The 22456-nt window shown below is 37.6% G+C and overlaps 1 protein-coding gene across 1 annotated transcript; it reads left to right on the top strand.

The window, feature by feature from the left end:
- Positions 1-325: 325 nt before the first annotated feature.
- LOC134743941 (outer dynein arm-docking complex subunit 4-like) lies at positions 326-22174 on the top strand. The gene is made up of 13 exons (XM_063677571.1): positions 326-421; positions 4743-4812; positions 5372-5465; positions 5800-5957; positions 8339-8488; positions 8765-8971; positions 12396-12574; positions 13037-13160; positions 14281-14417; positions 17103-17248; positions 17687-17853; positions 19568-19719; positions 22030-22174. The coding sequence occupies exons 1-13, from the start codon at positions 351-353 to the stop codon at positions 22172-22174; spliced, it is 1800 nt and encodes a 599-aa protein (XP_063533641.1). The 5' UTR covers positions 326-350.
- Positions 22175-22456: the final 282 nt, after the last annotated feature.

Here is a 22456-nt window from a genome sequence, read left to right on the forward strand (position 1 = left end):
TGGAAATTAACAGGTTAACTGCCAATTGTCTAGTAGATATTTCTTGGAATCTCACTATAAACAAATGTGATTATTGGTCAAATCTAAGAATTATTATTACATTACATAAAAAATACATTAATCTTATTACGAAAACGATATGTGACGTTTTCAACCAAAAGGTACCACATTGTGGCTTGTTGATAAGGTTGATTTCTAATTGAAGCTTATGGAAATAGCGCCTTACTGATAAGCGACAACCCTTTTGGTTGAAAATGGCACATATAATCAATTCATTACTATCGATACATATTAAGCCCCATCACTAATCACTGTATAGAAAAAACGAACGAGTCGAGACACCATTAAAAATGGTTCGCAAGAAATTAGAGTTTGAGGAGAGACCAATATGTAACGCGGTTACTGTTTACAGATCAAGAGGGTACGTACACATTAACAACATGAACCTAGCTGCCGCCATACAATCGAAGTTAAGCTCTCATTGTAAAATGTAACGTTTTCAATCAAAAGGTACCATTTTGTCTTTTACGATAAGGACGAAATTTGTTTGTGTCTGTAGGCGAATAACCTATCTGAGCGTCCTTACCGTGACCGTTACCGTTACCGTTACCGTTACCGTTGTTGCGTGAGCGACAATGTGGTACCTTTTACTTAAGAACGACACAAATGACATGAAATTTGACATGAACATACAAGTATCTTGTATCTATGTCTGGTACTAATTTTCGTTCCTAGAAATTCTAAGAAGAAATTAGAAAGTTTCAAGTACATATAAAACTTCTACTACCTGATAAAAAACAGAGAACTACAAAACAGACTGTAGATTCTTTAACATTTAAATAAACTTTAGGGGGCCTAGCCAAGATGACAGTCGTTTGCAGAAAACGGGAGGAAACGATAAGATAAAGGTATATAATGTATGGAAATCATAGCGTTTCCTTTCGTTTTCTGCAAACGTGTCATCTTGATTCCCAGTTTTGTTGAATAGAGCAGAAAATTCGTTCTAGAAAAATAAATGCAGAAAAATTAATTCCGTCAGGATCCTTATCATACACAGAGGTAAAAAGTAAAAAAAACTATTTGCATTAAGGTGGTTCGATTTTCATACAAAATTAAATCTGCTTTAATTAAGGCACTACACACTATTACTACACAAATATTTGCTCATTTATCTACTTTGGAATATTCGTTTGCGCTAAATTAATAGAAAAACTTTGTTTCATACAGAAATCATACATAAATCAACGTAAGATTTTTTCATAAATTTTACGTATGTGTGTGTCACAAATGTCGTGTACAAATACGTTGCGTGCGGCGTTGCCGCTCTATGACGTTGGCGACGTTGCCTGGCCGACCTGGCAGGATTTGCAATGCCGTCATGTTTAGTGCATTTTTATTTGACAGTGTTGACACTGACACATAGGGTCATGTTTATTGTGACTTATCAACATGGATACCTACATCTATGCTTATCAATTTGTTTGTATAAATTGAAAATGATAGCAACGTCTAAATCAAGTTACAAAAATCATCGGTGTTCTGGTCCGCGAAAATCCAGAAAAATTCAGACTCAATTGAAGCGGAATTCATGATGGTGAAGTTTCGTAAGGTAGGTACAGTTTCATTCCTTCATTGTACATTGTAATTTTCTCGTGCCGATCTTTTTAGAAAATAATTCTCACTTCTTCCGTAATGGTAGATATAAGCAGTGAACAATACCTATATAATGTAATTATTACTGTTTTGGTTGCCGAATAGTCAATGTGTCACTAACTAGGTTTTTTTAGGTATTGTGCAAAATGAAGAGGCATTCTTGGAAATAAAATGTTTTCCTTCATTAGCCAGAAAAAATCAGGACATCCTCACTGCAATAAAGTAAAATAAAACATTTCCTGGGGATGAAAATTATGGAATTTTGTCTATGAATGAAAAACACAATTATTACTAGGTTTAGAATCCATATTGTTGCATCATCTTTCTTCCTATAACATTAGAGATTTTGTGCTATCATGATATTATTTTTCTTTCAGGTACAGGGACAACTACGGATAACAAATATGAAAAAATGTTATTTCATTTGTTGTGTGAATCCATCTACACCAACAAGACAACCACTGCTGGACATAGGCCTCCCCAGGGATCTCCACAACGACTGGTCTTGCAAGACCGGCCAAAATATCGAGAATTAAATAATATAAATAAACATGATAAATATCCCGTTTTCTATAATAGTTATAATTAGAAGGCCATGCAATGTTGTTACTCACTGTACCTACTTGAATCCAAAAAAAAAATATAAAAAAAGTTTTAATTTTATTTTACAATTACTACTTTATTATTAGTACATTACGATACAAGTGCGAAAAGTAGGAAATTGACAACGAGTGGCGATAAATTGAAACACGACCGAAGGAAGTGTTTTAATCGACACGAGTTGCGAATTACCTTTTCGCACGTGTATTGTACAACGTTTTACAGTACATAATTATGGCCCTTTACATTTTCGACATATGCACGTATTGTACTAATTACCGCACTAGGGCGGTAACGTATATGTAGCACCATATGTACTAAAAAGTATTTTACAGTACATATGGTGCAACTTTCTCGCCCTAGTGCGTAAAGAGCACTTTTCATGCATATGTCGAAAGTTTAAAGGGCCATATGTACTGTAAAACGTTGTACGATACACGTGCGAATAGGTAATTCGCAACTCGTGTCGATTTAAAACACTCTGCGGTCGTGTTTTAATCTGTCGCCACTCGTTTCGAATTTTCTCTTTTCCGCACTTGTATCGTAAATAAATGTTTCAAACTGCAAGGGTACGATGATAGATCTCAATTCAATATAATTTTGCAACATTTGGCATTATTAGGTTATAAATTGTATGGAGATGAAATCTATCATCGTACCCTTCCAGTTTGAAAAATACTATAGAGGCTGGGCAGTAAGGGATTGCTTTACTTGTAGAACTATATTTAGCGCTTTAAAAAAAAACTGATACCTGACACTTACAAACCTGGACTTCCTTGGGCTAGTGCTACTAAGAATCGTCAGTATTCTCCATCCTTTCTGAGTTGGAAGAACCCAAAAAGGTGAGATTTGTGAAAGTCAGGTTTTCAATATATGTGGCGTTTTCAACCAAACGGGTACCTACTTATTGTTGTCATATTTCCATAAAGCTTCAAAATAAAATCAACCTAATCGACAACTGACAATGTGGTACCTTTTAGTTCAAAACGTCACATATTTTTATAAAACGTTATAAACTAATTTATTAATAATACTGAATATCTGGGAGAAAAAGGAAACATAAGTAAAAACTCAAAAACGCTCGTTTTCCCAGAGATAAGACCTAGCTAGATCGAACCCCTTACAGCAAATTTCATCGAAATCGTTAGAGCCGTTTCCGATATCACTGAAATATATTTCTGTTATATCGGAATCGGACAAGAATTCGAAGAATAAAAGGTATAAGAAACATAAGATAACACAAAAAGGACAAAAAAAGTACCCCTGACGTACCAGTCTCGAACCCGAATCCTATTGCACGTATTTCCACGAACATACCGCAACGCCATTGCAGCATACTTACACTGCATGAAATTGTCTACTACAAGCATCACGGAAACACTGTTTGCATGTGTGAGTAATAGTAGGAAATAGCATGACAGAAACACTCTGTCGACTTTAAAAGTGTTTTTTGCACTAATGAAGTATTCAATGTTTATTATAATAGTTCAATATTTATGTAAAGAGTGCGCTAAACATACTTTTAAGTATACAGATACCAACACTATTCCGCAAAAAAATAAAACCTGAAAATTTGCGAAAGTGACGCCATCTAGCGGGGTTTAAGCTTTGGGTAACCTAGTCGAACCACCTTTTTTTTTTACTTTTTAAGGTGCCGTAGGTTCACAGAGCGGAGTTTTTGAAAAATCTGGTTGCAAAAATTTTAATTAGAAATCTTAAGGATTTTCTCTAGGGACTTCAGCGATACGAATCCTGAATTTTTTGACTTTCACTTGATAGAAAAAAAAAACACGAACATTGGTCTAAAACGCATTTAAAAACATTTGTAACATTTTTTTTTTTTTTTTTTTTTTTTTTTTTTTTTTTTTTTTTTTTTTTTTTTTTTTTTTTTTTTTTTAATAATAAATAAATAAATAAATATTATAGGACATTCTTACACAGATTGACTAAGTCCCACGGTAAGCCCAAGGAGGCTTGTGTTATGGGTACTCAGACAACGATATATATAATATATAAATACTTAAATACATAGAAAACACCCAAGACTTAGGAGCAAATATCTGTGCTCATCACACAAATAAATGCCCATACTGGGATTCGAACCCAGGACCATCGGCTTCACAGGCAGGGTCACTACCCACTAGGCCAGACCGGTCGTCTCGGATACGAATCCTGAATTTTTTGACTTTCACTTGATAGAAAAAAAAAACACGAACATTGGTCTAAAACGCATTTAAAAACATTTGTAACAATGTGTGCACAAAAGCTAAAAATATGAAAATGGCTTCTAAAAATGTGCAATTTTATTTTGAAGAGAACTCACTCGATTACGTTTTTCTTTTTAAAAGTTACAACAAATTTAAATTCCAAAAATATGATATCCGCGGTGCCGAGCACGCACATCCTACTCGCTCAAGCTTACGCTCCGTGAGAGTGAGAGAAGAACACGAACCTAAGGGGCCTTAAACACTAATTAACACCGTTCGCAGACACTACTTGCAGCGTCTGGAACTCTTCGACAAAGCGATACAAGCATACAATGAAGCACTCCGGTGGAATGTAAGTAAAATACTAAAAATTATAGTCTGCACCTTCTCAAATGACTTTTTCTCCTAAGACGGTAATCTGTTAAACAAAAGCCATTGTTCCTTTTGTACTAGCGGTCGCCCATTGTGACCAATGGCACGCGCCGTAGCACGCCTTCAGACTCAATGGTACATCATGGGCGACCGCTCGCACAAAAGGAACAATGGCTTTTGTTTAACGGATTCTTAGATTCTGCAGACTATAAGCGCTTATTACATCTATACAGTTGTGATACAACATCGCTTTAGAGCTCATGTGACACCATTGTATCAATAAGTTGTATTATAGTTATTTACGATACAAGTGCGTAAAAGAGGAAATTCGAAAGGAGTGGCGATAAATTAAACCACGACCGAAGGGAGTGTTTTAAATCGACATGAGTTGCGAATTACCTATTCGCACGTGTATCGTACAACGTTTTACAGTACATATGGCAGTTTAAATTTTTGACATAGTTACGAAATGTGCTAATTTACGCACTAGTGCGGACAAGTAGCACCATTGTACTGTAAAATAATGATGTGTATTACAGAATGATGACGTCCATTCTCTGCTCGGCCGGAGCGTGGCGAGAGCGAAGGCTACGTATTACAGCGGCGCTTTAGCGGACGCAATTCGAGCTACTGGTATCTGTCTTTATATTTTATACTTAGACCCCGAGTTTTCACTTATTTTTCTATTTAAAATGAAATAATCTCAACGCAGATGACGTCTTTGAAGTCTTTTTGCCTATACCCAAAACAATTAGTCTGTTAGAGATACTTATACGAACTGTAGAGATTATCTTTCTATCCGGACCTACTATTGATGTCAGCAAGTTGTTATATAGTGTGGTCAATGTTATAGTTAGCTGTACTATTTACCACAGATTATCAGTCATCATCATCTTCTAATATCGTCCTTTGAAGTGAGCATTCGGTAGTTGAACCTCTTTTATCGTAATTTTTATCGTTTTTTCAGAAATAGAACCCGAGAATGTATCAGCGCTGCACATCAGAGCTCAAACGGCGTATGAAACATGTGCCTTTGAGCGTTCTCTTGTTTTGTCACACCGTGGGCAGTTGCTGAGGAAACTGCCGCCAGACTTCGCTGAGTGTGCCAGAAACGCCGAGGAGGCCGTATGTACCGAACACTATTTGAGATAGACCTTCATTTGTTCTCTAAGTTTGAAGGCCAATGGCCTTCAAATTTATGTAATTGATGTTGCGTAGGGATGTGGCCTCGCTCTGTATTTTCTATGGCATGTATAACGGGGAGTGCTCCGGGGAATTGTACGGATTAATCCCTGCCGCTTCTTTCCGCCATCGCCCTACGCGACATTTCCATCTTCACCACTTAGATGGTTCGCAGTCCTCAGTTGTGCGTTTCTCCAGAAATTCCCTGCCTCGCGCAACTAAACTGTGGAATGAATTGTCGTACGCAGTATTGCGTGCTCCCATCTTAAAGGCCGGCAACGCATTTGCAACCCCTCTGATGTTGCGGGTGTCCATAGGCGGCGGTAATTGCTTACCATCGGTTGATCTGACTGCTTGTTTGACTCCTATATCATAATAAAAAACTTAAACAGTATTTGATAAAAACTATTTGTTAGCGAAGTAAAAAAAGTTATTCATTATCTTTTCAAAACCGTACTTCTGTTTCAATACACCAGTCAAAGCCAAGGCAAAGCAGTTTATTACTCCATTCTATGTTCCATCTTAACAAGATATTCTACGTCATCAATAAATATAACACAGCGACATAGGCTGGCAATCAGAGAGTTTGTGCAACTTGTAATAAAGTTAGAACGACAACAAACGCAAACTCGCGAACCAAGGCCCGGGGGAGTTGCGGAGTTCACGCTTGGCATTTAAAAAGTATATGGGTAGGTACAAGATCATTGCAACTTTCGTTGAAACGGAGTTTCTGAGGTGCAACACAATATACACTCTGTTTCAATAACTGCAAACCTTTGACAATGAAATAGGTAGGTACCAGCGAACTATAATAAAATGTAATGAGAGTTTCGTTTATATATGTATTATTATGTATATTTCTTCGATGGTGGTAGTATTACTTTTTTCCATCGATTTTTCAAACCATAGTCGTCTCAATACTTTTCAAGCAGATTTTTTAGGGACTAACTTCGGAATTCTCTTTTATCAAGCCGATTTCGTTTAATCTAGTAAACATTACATTGTAGCAATGAGGATATAATAAGATAGAGCGGTACTGTCATAGTAAATTTTGTAACCACTGTAAATTCACTGCCATCTATCGACATACTTTAAAACTAAAAATGAAGATTTATAAAAATACGTTAAAATGTATTTAAATATGGATAAATATTTTTTTTATTTGCAATAAATTTTTTTATATGATTTTGACCCATGTTCTTTCACTGGTATGCGTTAAAATTATAAATAACAAACGAAACAGTCAACGCCCTCTATACGAGAGTAGGCCAAAACTAGTGGCGCCATCTGATCGAGAATCAAAATTTCGTGATTTTCAAGGCACGTTTTTTCCTTAGACTGTATCCATCTATTACGGGGTTATATCTATCTTCGATTGTAGGTCCGTCAAATGTTAAATGGTAGTCATTTTGACTAATTAAAATACTTACCAATGCATTTTTGCATCGGTAGGACGAATGACAATTTCTGTAAAACAACTGTGAACCATCTTGATAGCTACTCTACTTTACCAGCAACTTGAAACCGACGTAGTATAAAACTTGAAATTACTCGGCGCTACGTCTGCGTATTCTGTAAATCAACAGTTAACTTTATCAGGCTTCGAAGGCGCTCCTGTACGAACACTCAGAATAACACTATATAAATAAGCCTAATATAACTGAATGTTTCTATTTTTCTCTTTTTGTAAACTGGGTTTTGTTTTTATGGAATCGGAAATTAATTTATACTACGAGACTTGTTGTAATATTAGAATATAGGCACGTAGGTTAGGTTTAGGTAGCAACCGTATAATTTTTTTGTATAAATGCTAGAATGGAAGAAAAAAAATTTCAGGGCCATTAGTTGGCCCATAGACCTTGAAACAAGCGTACATACTTATAATAAATATATCTTAAAACTAAAAACTACAAAACACGTTATGCCTACGATGCATTGCAACCACACAGTGTCAGAGAACGGGCCGCGGATCTGCCAGAATCTGACCCCCTCCGCGGCCAAAGCTCCTCTTTGGCTAAGGACGCTACGTTCAGTTAAGATGCGTTGGGATAAGATTGAACGGGTTTTTCATGAGGGGTAAAACAAAAAATCGTCTGTACGCCGAAGCATTACGGGCGACTTTTAATTTCGCATGAAAAACTGTTGTAGGTAATTCAATAACGAAGTATCTACCCGTTATTATTTTAATAAACTAGTTGTCACCTGAGCTCGGTGTTTGATTTACTACATGGTGACAGCGGTGGGATCCTTTCAATCTTACCCCAACGCACCTTACTTCAGTAAGAACGCTCGTCACAATTTATTCAAACTCTTTATTCTTCTAGATCAGAGTATGCACCGGAAAAAGCGCAGGCAAGGTGCTGCAGTCGGTTAATCTCCTACGTTCAGAGGCGTTTGAGGAGATGACCAAGGACGAATTCACGCCTATCGTCATTAAACATCATAGTCGAATGTCACATCAGACAACACATAAGGTAATATTGAAAATAATAATACGTAGGTAAGTTTGAAATTATCTGCGAAAAATCTAATAATCCGTTCAAATATCGATACGTATGTAGGCATTTTATAATGGCGGCCATGCACTTTTTTGACTTGTATGTCATGGTAGTAATTTTTTGTGTATTAAATTTTCCTAGTGATTTTAATTAGGGACATTAGGAATACAATTGTTGTGAACGTCTCACTAGGACCTTTACTGGCTAATATTGATTTAAAAGGTTCTAATTTTAAAGTAATAGGTATTTTAGGTCCAAGACATGTCACGTATTGAACAGCAGAAGAAAAACCAAATGACCCGTCTGATGGCATCGAAGTATTTAGAAAGAATGGCCCACGACAAATATTTCCTTACAAACCTTTGTAAGGACGAGAGACTGGCTTCAGCTAACAAGAAAGGAGCCGCGAAACTACAAGAGTTAGCTACTAATGCGCTCATGGACGTAGAAAACAGACAAGTAAGGTCAATACGGGTGATGGTGGCTGCGGAATAAGGTGTCGCTGGGCTTTACTTTGGGGCCTGTTTACACATTGATTAATGTTTATTGCGAGTTCATACATTTTCCACTTAAAGCAAGTAGCAAATATCTAAACTCCCTACCTTTTGAGGTGTTTCCCTTATGCTATGACTTGGGGTTTTTCAAGAAGTAGGTATTTAGGGTTCTCATAGGTTGGCAACGCATAAGTGGCTCCTCTGATGTTGTTTATGTCCATGGGCGGCGATGACTGCTTCCCATCAGGCGGCTTTATTGCTCGTTTGAAATGAAATGAAATGAAAAAGGTTTAATTAGGCAAAAAACTCTACATCACAGAAAACTTGACAGTGGTCCCCGAACTAGGCCGAGCCTGTATCTTGGGAACCACAGAGAGTTCGTAAGCATTTAAATTTATGTTACACTTATATACATAGCTTCCTATTACATAAAAAAAACTAATCAATGTTTAAACAGGCCCCAATGTGAAGGACAGTCACACTTACCCGTAACTACTTACAATTTTTTTTATTACACAATTAGTACAGTAGTTGAATGAAAAAAATGTGTTTAGATATGGAGAGAAGACACATCACTTTTGAACATCTTTAAAAAAAAATCTAACCAGCAGAATCATTTGGATAGTTGAGCTTTAAGGAGATTTGAATTTACTACTTTGCCTACCTATTCTTAATATTATTATGTCCAGATTGCAGAGATCACTCGTAAAAATGAAGAACAAGGTAGGACCTAAAGTACTTCTCTGAGATTCTCCACAAATAATGAGTAGGTTGCCATTTTTACCACATCACGCAGAGCAATACATTATTTACGCCTCGTATAAATAATCTTTAAATATATTTAGAGCTAAACGATCTATACCATTTAATTCCATTTTTTCCAAGAGCAACGATATACATATACTGTACCAAATCAAAAGCCGTGGTTTAGTCCATGTATAACGACCAACATCTTTTAATTTCGTTGAATGTTTTTTTTAAATAATAATAATTTAAACGTTGATATTAATATCCTTTGATACAATAGTTATTTAGTTAGTTTACAGTTTCCTTTATAGAACAGTCCACAATAAAGCTCACTAGCTATCTATCTACCTTTAGAGTAAGTAAAGTTTCCCAATCCTAATTGGATCCAATCGCACTCCAGCTTTGTAGATAGCATCAATTTATCGAGCTAGGCAAACCGCTTACGGCATGCAACGGCTTGATGCCTCATTAGCCTAGTCGGCAAAGAATATTAGAGCTAGTTTAAGTTAAAACTATAGAAACCTGCTCCTAGTGGATTTGAATACGTTCGAACAAAAACAAATGACATACTTCACCTGATATTACTTTGTTTGTCATAGTTAACAGGAAGTTCCTAAATGTTTAATAACAATTAGATGGATAAATAAATATCAATAATACGAGGATACATTATAGACTGGACGCATCCCAGGTAGCAAGTGACGTCAGCGACGTCATAATGACGTAACGGAGGTCACAATGACGTATAAATGCTACTTGGGATGCAACTCCAAAGGTGTCACATGATCGCCGGTGGCGATGGTTTTTGATTTAGGATTTTACGCTACCTGCACACTTTATTATTTCAAAAATTATATAGAACTACGTAAGATGGGTATGATCTTTATGATAAAATTTCAAAGGAAAAATAAATCTCGAAATAATATCCGGAAAATGCTGACGGCAATAACAAAATGATTATGTTAAGTTTGTATGTAAATGGGGTAAATCTGCAGGGACTTAAATCAGAAGGCACGGAGCCAAGCTATCTCAATAGAATAGATGCAAAATCAAAAACATTTTGGCACGGAAAGACATCCGTTTCTGCTGGCCGAGTTTACTTAATACAGGCTTTATTTGGAGGTCTGTTCTCAAATAAAAATGAGACGTATGGGTGCTCGATTGGAATTATATTGATTCGTTTTTCAAAATTCGACAGTTGAGGGGGCCTAGCCAAAATGATAATCGTTTATTAACAAACTATTAGGACTTCCGGTTCGAGCGCCATCTTAATAGTTAGCATCGTGATTAATTACTTTGTTTTTTTGCTCATTAATATTGTTTAAAGTGTAATATCGATAGCTTATTATACAGTAAACTAATGTGGTAGTGTGCAGTGAATGGAGAATTAATTTTGAAGCGCGTTTAACCACCATCTTGGAGTCAACGGCCGGTAGTCCACGTGCTTCTTGTAAAGTCTAGCTATCGATTTACAAGAGCTAACAAATCACCGTACACTGTCTTGTACAACCGTACAATTTTTGTCGTTTTTAAACCTCTTAATACCTTGATACTGGCGAAATAGTCCCACTGGGCTAAAGCCATAATTTTAAAAGAAGAAGAAGAAGAACAAACTATTAAATGTAAATTTGTGTCTGGATGACGAAAAGTCACGTTGTCATTATTTCCATACATTCGTTAATTTTTCTATGACGTTTTCTAACGTCATGCTCTCTGGCTCCACATTATATTTTGGCATATTTTTTTATTACTCGAGGATTAACTAAACAATTGTTGTTTAATTTGTACCAACTTGAAAAAAGTTATAGGTAATACCCCTATAGTTTGGGAGTACACGCCAAATGAGGTTGAAGGTACCTAGTCCTATCACCGTCAGTCAGATTAGCGAGCCAAATTCGACCCTGGTTAAATGGATGTATATTTATTTGGATTAGATTAAGACATGAAGAATGCAGGCCCTGGCTTTATTTGTACGCAGCCGGTGCTCATATTTTGTGTTGCATTTTGTTTGTCTCGTAAAATTTCCTGAATAAGCACAGCAGTGTGCAGTAACAATATTAAATATTCATTACTAGCATAAACAAATGAAGCATGACATGCGTAAAGTTGTGCAAAATATTGTAAGTTGTATTTGAGTACTTCCGTATACTTCAGATTGTCAGGATATTCCAAAAATGGACTCCAATTTTATGGTATTATGGTTGATTTTTTAAATTACCCGAATATAATTTATCCGCAAAATAATAATGTATATATGGAGCCATACAGTACCAATTAATTCAGCTCAGCAAACACACATGTGACTCCCTGGAGTTGCAAGCGTCCATAGTCTATTGCAAGCACTTATCGTTCAGGCTGTTTGCTCATTAGCCACTGACGTTGTACTAAATGTATAAAATCCATTCGGTACTTCTTGGTCTTGGTAGTCCTTTATCTATTTTTATCAATGATGACACAATTGGACCTACCCCACCCCTTAGGCCTAGTAAACATGAAATCGGTACATCGACTAACAACTAATAAAAAAAGTCACGTGACCATACATTATTAAAATTTAAGTTCCGATTGACGTTTTCTATCAACGGCTGTGACCTTGGCTAGGCCCCCAGGACCTCCAAGTTTAAATCACGCTAACTCAACAGGCCGTTTTACGAGAACGTCGACCCATGTATGCAACATCGCCTGCTGAGAGCGCAGCGCGCGCGCGTCTCCGTCAAGCCCGGAAAGAGCAGTGGGAAAAGGCGCGCCGTCAGAACGTGACAGATGCCACTCGACTTTTGTCAGCTGCTGTGGCTATGCAGGAACAGCATGATACTAACAAGTAGCTATACTGTTAATTAATAACTACATGAAGCGATGACTACATCTCCTGACGCAAAAGTTTTAGGAGCAGTAGGAGAAAGCCCAGCGTCAGAACGTTACGGACGCCACTTGGAGTTCGACGTTCCACGTTCCATATGACTGACACTTATCTGACATGTATCACTGAGAGTTCCCTTCTCTATTAATGTACCTCGCCCGTTACTTTAAATATTACCCAATACACAATTTCCCGCTATTAAAAAAGGTGTTATTGCCTAAAATTCAGACTTCTATAGGTAGTGATTCTAGTTCGTTGACGATAAAACATTTCTCACATGTCCATTGTCTAGATGCCTGGAGTTAGCCGAGTTCGCCATGCAGCAAATAGCACGCCTACCCACCTTAGTACAAACTTTGCTTAGTTTGGGGCTAAGTCGATCTATGTAAGATTGTCCAAACATTTATTTATTTTATTGTCCAGATGTTTGGAGTTGGCTGAATTCGCCATGCAGCAAATAGCACGCAAGCCTGCGCACCTGCTGCCGGACAAAGAAAAATTTCTGCAGGAGTTGTACATGACTGTTGCTCTGGCTTTCCTGGACCAGGTAATTGTTGAAATAGTTATTTAATGTTGTTTAATTAAAGGAGGAGCTGGTCTTGGGAAGTCTTTTATAAGAGGGCAAAAATTTATTTAGAAGTTATATTGATAACCAAGCCAGCAAATCTAAACGTGATATCTAGCGTTGCGAGGGTCCCAAGGCACCAGGTTCAAACAAACTTTGCTGCAAATCGCACGTAAGCCTGATCACTGCCGGATAAACAGAAGTTCGTGCAGGAGTTGTACATGACTGTTTGCCTGGCTACCCTGGACAAGGAAATTGTTGAAAAGTGTATCTCATATCAGCCAGAGAACGTCCACTGCTAGACACACCCAAAAGCGTGCCACAATATCTTACGCCAACCGCATCCAGCGGACTCCCGCGACCTTTACCAGGTCATCAGTCCACCTTGTGGGAGGTCTACCCACGCTGCGCCTTCCGGTACGTGGTCGCCACTCGAGAAACTTTCCGCCCCAATGGCCATCGGTTCTACGTGCAGTATACCTATATAACTAGCTTATATGTTCGCTTGGAATTACATTAGACACCGTGAGTTCAGTGCCGTGGTAATAAATATATGCCATTTTTAAAATCCATTATACTTTGTCAAATGACTGTCTCATTTCAAACATAGACAGAGATAATCATACTATCTTTGTCTTACACTAGTACTAGCACCCAAAAGAAAAGGAAGAGTATAGTTTTTTTGGTTCTTATTTACTGCCAATTTGGTTTGACCAACTATATATCCGATATTAACTTCTGTTGTTTTTATAAATGTTGCTAGGTATTAATTTTAAATGTCACTGTGTATTATGATGTCAATGTAAAGTTGTAAACGTTGTATTGACTCGTGAAAAGGCCCTTGAGGCCTACTTATTATTTCAGGCCTCTTTAATATTTTTATTTTGTATTTTTTTTATACCACGTCCTTGGCAATCAAGCATACGGCCCGCCTGATCAGTTACCGTATATTACCGTTGGTGGTTGTATATTCATATTTTTGGATTGTTTGAATTGATTGTAAAGATGTTTCTGAACAGTCGAGTAATATAATTATGTACGAGTAAATTCTCCTAAACAGGTGTTCACATTGTCAGTTGCTATACGAATTAATTTATTTCAGAAACGAGTCGCAGAAAGTATGAGCGAGGCGGACCGGGAAAAGAAAGCATTCCTCATGCTTGGCATTGCATTGTCGAGGGAACCGAGCAGGGACTCGCTGTGGCGGGCTAGGCCTATGGCTCCACACACTGATGTCAAGTCAGTCTCTCTCTTTCTCTCTTGGTGATGACCACACCAGCTTTCTCTCTCAGATAATAATCTATTAAGATTTGAAAGCAAGCATTGCTCATGCTTGACATCGCAATGTTAAGGAACCGAGCAAAGACTCGCTGTGGCGGGCTAGGACTATGGCTCCACACACTGATGTCAAGTACGTCTCTCTACCTCTCTTTCTCTTGTTGTCTTTTTTGATGATGACGGAACAGCGCCAGAGTATCTACGCATGTAGCGTCCCGGACTACTTTTTCATTCAACTCTAAACGGGAGTTGTTTAGCTACAGGATGTACCTAACTTGAAAAATAAAATAAATCTTTACACTTTGGAAGAAAAAAGTTTTGAAACGAGAATTTAAGAAAAGCAACTTTTTTATTATTAAAAATATGGACTGCACTGGACTGGACTAGCACTGATCCAGCAGTGAAAATCCTTTTTTTTTTCCCAGAATCAGTAAATATATATGTAAAACATATATTAATTTCAGGCAAAAAGAAAAAATCATGCATTTAAGGGTTTAATTTTATGTTTCAATTGGCGTTTTCTATTGACGACTGTCATCTTGGCTAGGCCCCCAGATGCTCATGTTTTATGTGACAAGCAACATTCAACAAAAACTATAGTTCAAACAACTAACCAGATTACATAATTAGATACACGATACTACTATGATAATTAGATACACGAGAGTGTTCCTTTAAACCGATTAGGCCTGTTTAATCCACCCTGTATACGATTAACCTGCGTGGTTCCCCATCGCAATGGAAGCCCGCAAAGCACTGGTCACAGATCACTTAACCACTAGGCACTGGGATACCTTAAATATATAACTTAAGGCGGTTCCCTGAGCCAGAAGGCGTAAAAATCTCCTTATATGATCATGTTTTTCTAAGAGGCGTTGATATTCGTAGACGTGGAAAAAATATATTATGTAGTTCTTGACTATATTATCTTTAATAACATAGCTTCCGATACACGTATTATGACACTTCGCTCGATACAATTAATTCCCAAAGTAACCTCTAACTCGGACTTTTAATTAAACTTTACTCGGTTATTTAAATAGTAAATTCATATTAGCTTTCGAATTTCGATATTGTAAGGTAACGTTTTTAAAATAAATAAAAATCGACAAAATTCGATCGAAATTGACACTTGGCGCGCATGATCTTTCCCGTTCTTTCTTGCGAAATGTGACAGTGACAGCGGCAAACCGACAGAACGGCCTTAACTCTGGGGGCTGACAAAAAAAGTTGCGACATGGTTTTCTAGTAGAAGGTAGCTTAGCTATAGCGAATAAATCTAGTTCTAATCTAGTAGGTGCTTAGAGCGGAGTCTATAATTTGTCGTCTATAACCTGGAACTTGGAGGCATGCCCCGCATTTCCTAGTGGTTCTAGCTTGAAACGAAACCAACGTTAGATGCCAGTGGAAATGAGGTGGGTAGGTATTTCCTTTTACCAAACGGCGGACCATTTCGTATAGTCACAGATCAGTGCCACAAAGAGACTCAAATATCAGCATGACGAAGCTATTTTTATACCATGCTTTATATTATCCTCGCGTCAAATTACACACCCATACACAAACACACACACACACACACACACACACACACACACACACACACACACACACACACACACACACACACACACACATATTAAATCTTCCTCTTGAATCACTATCTATTAAAAAAACCTAGTTTTAAAGATCTAAGAATACATAGGGACAAACAGACAACAGGAAGCGACTTTGTTTTATACTATGTAGCGATTTTATACTTCTATTGCCTTATTTCTTTCTGCGTTGTTAAGAGTGGCATTATTATGGAGGGGCCAATAACTATAGGAATCACCCTACGAAAATTTGGATTTGCTTTTTATAATAATTTCTTTGAGATAATAGTAGAATATGCAATGACACTGGGCGACAGCCCAGAAAAGGAAATTCAAACTGAAACGTTCGAATTTCTTTTCATGAATTATAGATACGCGCAGCCAGAACGAGTACCTGCGCTATTTGTAGAAATAATAGGTTAGCGACGTTAGCGTAATTTAGAAAAAGGTTATACTAAAAAGCCTACTGTTATTGTTATCTGTTATTGAATGGGCATCATTGCTACTCCTAAGGCCCGTCATATTTACGAGAAAATTGCCAGTTGAATTTTTAAATAGGAACATGGTTGAATTACTTATGTTTTTAAATCGAATTAAACAAAAGATATACAACTCTGTTCGTATTGGAAATGGTTTAATTTACATTGAAGTAATTAGTGATATAGCTAGATAATGGCTTTAGATGGGAATTGTATAGAGAGAGCATGTATTGTATACCTACCTACCTACTGCTTGTTGAGAGATCGAGTAAAGCATCGACTAATGATTAATGTTAGCTAAATAGCAATGCTTCATTAAGTGTTATGTTACTTGATATCAAATGTCGTATTGTTAAGCATGCCTATCAATATGTACATATGTATTGTGTACTAATTAGTGTTGAATCATCTGATTCAGTATACGACTTATTATCACACATTATAAAATATTTTATGATAATTTCAGTTACTTCATTTTTATTTAAGCATTGCAATTTTGAATTCAATACTGAATCGATTTTTGGGACGAGCTCACTTTTAACTAAAGAGTATACCTGTATCGATGTTTGCAGGACTCGCTTGCGCAACCTCGAGCGCTCTTTGGCCCTCGCCGAGCGCGCGTCCGAACGTTGTTACATCCTGCACGAACTAGCGCGCCTGTACGTCGACACCAAGAAGGCTCAGAAAGCTAGATATTATTCTACAAAATGTCAAGCAGGTTTGTGATTAGCTAAAACAAATAATTAACAAAGTGATTCAGGAGACTTGAGCATTACCACAAAATAAGTAATAGTATTATCACACAGAACGGCCACGCACCGCCCCGCCCCGACTCGAATTACCTCGCCCCGCGACAGAAATCTGGCGGACTTCTGGCGTAATCTCAGTACTATTTTTAAGCAACTTACTCACACTATGACGCATGACGCGCGTATAGACGTGCAGTTCACACATAGAAACGCAAGTGATTTTTGATGTATAGCGTGTCCGCCCTGTGGCATTACTAACCCTAAAGCTACTTACAGTATTATGTCCGTCAAATCGGGGTATGTAGATGTAAAAGTATATAAGACGAGTACGACGAGTTAGTACGAGTGTACCTATCGAAAATGAACTCACAAAAGCTTAATTATTAAAATAAATTTGTTAAATTTAGAAGCTCGATCGTCAGGCCAAAGCGTGTGGCTTCTCAACGCTACCTTCCTCCTGGCAAGATGCCACGTCCTCCAAAATAACAGACCTGAAGCCCGGGCCGCGCTGCTGGAAGGCTCGTCTGTGGCTAGAGCCTTTGGATATGGCGATGTTTCCGAGTTCTTTGACACAGTACGTATCTTTCCAAGTTTATTACTGTACGGTTTTTACTCACTATTATTTTTAGTCGCTTTTGGCGACATGTTTCGGATTCTTTGGTTTGGTTTGGTTTGGTTTGGTTTGGTTATGTCTCACGATAGTTTAAGTGCGGTTTATTACTGTACTATTTATTGTACTAAAAAACAAACAGACCAGACGCCCGGGCCGCGCTGATAGACAGCTCATATTTGGCTCGACCTTTTGGATATGGTTATGAGTTCTTTGACACAGTTCGTAGTGGTATCACTATAATATGCAGTCAGTTGGTATCACTATAAAATATACTATGGTAGCTTTCAATTGTGTCTGGTTATTTCCACTAGTGACCACCAAGTGGTTTCCAGTGGTAACAATTAAATTAAAACCAGTAGTCCATAGTCGTAACAACTTGGTGATAATAGGTGGGAATAACCCATCATCATGTCCTACATTTTCTGCGATAAAGTACTGAAATGAGTATGACCTTAGTTTAACAAAAGGAACCTTCCAGTCACTCGTTTTAATTGCAAGCGTAGTTTCGTAGTTGAATTTCTTCGCAGTGACCTTATTAAAGCAAGTACCTACACGGGAGAATAATTAAGGCCAGGAATGAAGCCGTGATTAAGTAGGTAGGTACTCCTTTATTTAGCTGGAGTTGATTACTTTAAATTGAATCCCTGAATGACAGTATTTAGTCTGCAAAGTGTACAAGTTTATAAAAAACCACCACATACGCAATCACAATAGACGACAAAAAAATCACGTTTGTTGTATGGGAACCCCACTTAAAACAAATATTAATTTTATTCTGTTTTTAGTATTTGTTGTCATAGCGGAAACAGAAATACATCATCTGTGAAAATTTCAGCTGTCTAGCTATCACGGTTCATGAGATACAGCCTGGTGACAGATGGACACACAGACGGAAAGCGGTCTTAGTAATAGGGTCCAATTTTTACCCTTTGGGTACAGAACCCTAAAAATATGTTAGCTAGAGACGTTTTGACCGAGCGTTAGCGAAAGTCTCCGTTTTAGCTTGGGCAAAAATGCTTTCGTTTCTCCGGATGTTCTTCTCTGCAGGTCGCATTTCTCAACAGATTCTCGTGAAATTTGGTCATCAGAATAAATGTTTTTTTTTTTCGATTTTGGTTTTGAAAATTTTTCAAAATGGCGGACCCATACATTTGTTCCTTTTTAAGTAAAATTATGCTCGTGAGGTCCACAGCTCTCTAAGCCACTAGTGTTAAAAGTGGTAATGGTCCGGAGACGCGGTCAGGAGGGATAGAATGGTTGCACTTTTATCGTCTATCGTGTCTTCCACTTACATACATGTTAGAATTTCATAATTATATTGACAGATAATATAAGTTTTACACATTTTATTCAAATTTACAGAAACAAGACTATATTTTCAAGGGTAAACTTCAAACAAAACTAAGGTTAAAGTTGGTTCGATAAAATAAAAAGAACTAAAACATGTTTAATATTAATTTGTTTTCAATTGTAGGTATATAGTTTCCACGATGCATACTTTTAGTATAAAATAGCTAGTAATATTGCCCAGGGATCTGACAAGCAGATTTTTAAAGAGAACTTTATTTTATGACGCCATTTCCTCCGCCGCAAGATTCATCGCGCGCGCCATGTTTTGTCCCCTTGTAATGTCCTGTCTTTACGAGTTTTAACAATAGTAATCTTACTTACGTAGTGTGCCAACGTGTCGACTGAAGGAGAAATCTTGCTCTCCGAGGAGCCACTGTCAAAAAGAGAGAAAGACATGGTGAGCCTGATGCAGGATGATGACCTGAAATCTGCCGCCGAACACTTGTTCAGGAGGATGTCTACAGTCCCCGTTGCCAGGTAATAGACTTGATGACAATTTTTTTATCAATAGTATCCAGTTGATTGAGTTAGTTTTTTGGATCAACACTATTATTGTGCGTTTATGTATATTGTTGCAATACAATATATATTTTTTAATGTAAGAAATCGAATGGTACCATTATTATTTTCCTATTTGCATGTTAGATAAAAAAAAATTAAACAGGTCTTGTATTTCTTTATTATTCCCATATATTTTATTGTGATAAATTGCTCATTTTCTATCTATTTAACTAGATTTAGTTAAAAAAAATAACAAGTATCAACAACCCTATGGTTTTTTACTTCGCCCATTAAGTAAATACTTGTAATATAGATTGTATATCATCATCATCATCATCATCATGTCAGCCGATAGACGTCCACTGCTGGACATAGGCCTCCCCCAAGGCTCGCCACTCCGACCGATCCTGTGCCGCTCGCAACCACCGAATTCCCGCGACCTTCACCAGGTCGTCGCTCCATCTCGTTGGAGGCCTACCGGCAGTTCGTCTTCCGGTACGCGGACGCCACTCCAGAACCTTCCGGCCCCACCGGCCATCAGCTCTGCGAGCAATTGTATATAGATAAACGAATCTGCTGTTGTGTAGATTTTTTTATAAGTTGTTTGTACGACGGAAGAGATAATAATACACAAAGGCAGAGATAATAACGACTTGATTATCTCTGCCAGTCAGCTATAAAGTAAAGCAAACACGGCCACCGAGTAAAATACCGCAAATTATCGAATCTGTTTGAGCTGTAATTTATACCGGCAATATCGGTACAACGTGTATAATTATCGGCCGCATGATGAATAAATTATTAACAAAATAATTACTGTATCGCTTTCCATATAAAGAGTTGTGTACAAATGTCGAGGAAATATATTGCGCGGTGGTTCTAAATTGCAAACTTCTAATAATAACCAATTTATTAACAAGCAGGTACGTCTGCGAGCGATACTAGAAATTTTATATTTAAGGAAAAAAGGAAAAAGGGAAGGCATGAAAAGATTTGCGAGGTTCTGGTATAGGCTTCCGCGTAGCTCAATTGGTTGAGAGCAATGCATGGATTGCAGAGGTTGCGGTTTCAAGTCCTGCCGGAAGCGTAATTTTTTTCATTTTTCCGTTAATATCAAATTTCTAATAAGAAACTTAAGTTACATGAACAGTGTAGAATGAAATTCAGTGCAAGATAGCAGTACCACTTATTATGAGGAATAACACAAATATTATACTAACAAACTATTTTAATACTTTACAAACTCTGAAGTGAAATAAAAAATAAATGATCGCTTGGTAAGTTTAAAAAAGTTATGGCTTTAAAGTTTTACTGGAAGCCTTTTCCGTAAAATTATTGAAGAAAAGCAATATCTTTACAATCAAGTATTTACGAGGAACTCTAAAATCCAGTTTATTGCATGTACGAGAGTTTGTTCCACTGGGATAAAACTTTATACAAAGTTACGAAATTTATACTGGACTGCAAAATCTTATAGCAGCATTGGACGTTAAATAAGCTGAAGAAAATGTTTATCATTACCTACATGTCATTTTTTTACCCATCACGGAACAATTGTTGGTGTTCAACATTAATGGTGTTCCGGATATTTGGAAGGCGTGCGCCGAGCCGAAGGCAACACGTAGAGACCCTTTTGACACTTTAATGAGATGTAAGGGGTACACCGAGCGTTTGCTGTCCTTGCCCTGTCATGGGACGTAGAGTACGCTGGTTCGATCCCAGCCCTGGGAACTTTTTTTTTTACCACGTCGGTGGCAATCAAGCATACGGCCCGCCTGATGGTAAGCAGTTACCGTAGCCTATGGACGCCTGCAACACCGGAGATTTACACGCGCGTTGCCAACCCTAACACTCCTCTCCCTCGTTGAGCTCTGGCAACCTTACTTACCGGCAGGAACACAACACTATGAGTAGGGTCTAGTGTTATTTGGCTGCGGTTTTCTGTAAGGTGGAGGTACTTCCCCAGTTGGGCTCTGCTCTAGATCTGGAATGACATCCGCTGTCCTGTGCCCTACCACACAAAGCGAGATGTCATTCACAGTGCCCATACCTCTCTTAAAACTCTCTTTTTCTTTCCTATATGACATATATTTCAGTTTTTAATTTATATAGTAGTGTTTCTACTTGAAACAACACGAATCATTTTTTCCCTAGTGATGTGCATTTTGTTGACGTTGTTGTTTTAAAAACTTGCGCTGCTATATTATTAACTTTAACCAGTTTAGTAATCGCCTTGCTTCTCAAAATCCAAAAACTTTCAGCGTGACCCTCCCATTATGGTTCCAGACGCTTCTCAATAATGCCCGGAACGCGCATGGAGGCTGCGCCCGCGCCGACGGGCGGGCGGCGCGCGTCAATCCTGCCGCGCGCGCAGCCCGTGCGACACTACAAGACCTCACACCCGCTCGGTTTCCAGGACTTCGACAATTAATTTTATTTTGTCTAGAAAACACTTTTTTGTATGTCGTTTTTATGGTTCTTTAAAATTTTTGCAATTGGCTTTGATTGGAAAGTAGTTAACAGTAGAAGGAATTTATTGCGAATCGTTGCAAATTTTACTTCATTCATTAAAATTGACCTTTGATATAAAATTTATTTTGAATCTATTAGGTGTTTTCAATAGTCAAAAATCCGTTTAAAAGTCAAAATTACTAATGCTACAATTTTCTTCAAGATTTGTAGAATTTGTAAATTTTACAAAACGGTCATCAAC

This window comes from Cydia strobilella, chromosome 9, assembly GCF_947568885.1.
Source record: "Cydia strobilella chromosome 9, ilCydStro3.1, whole genome shotgun sequence".
Classification (NCBI taxonomy): domain Eukaryota; kingdom Metazoa; phylum Arthropoda; class Insecta; order Lepidoptera; family Tortricidae; genus Cydia; species Cydia strobilella.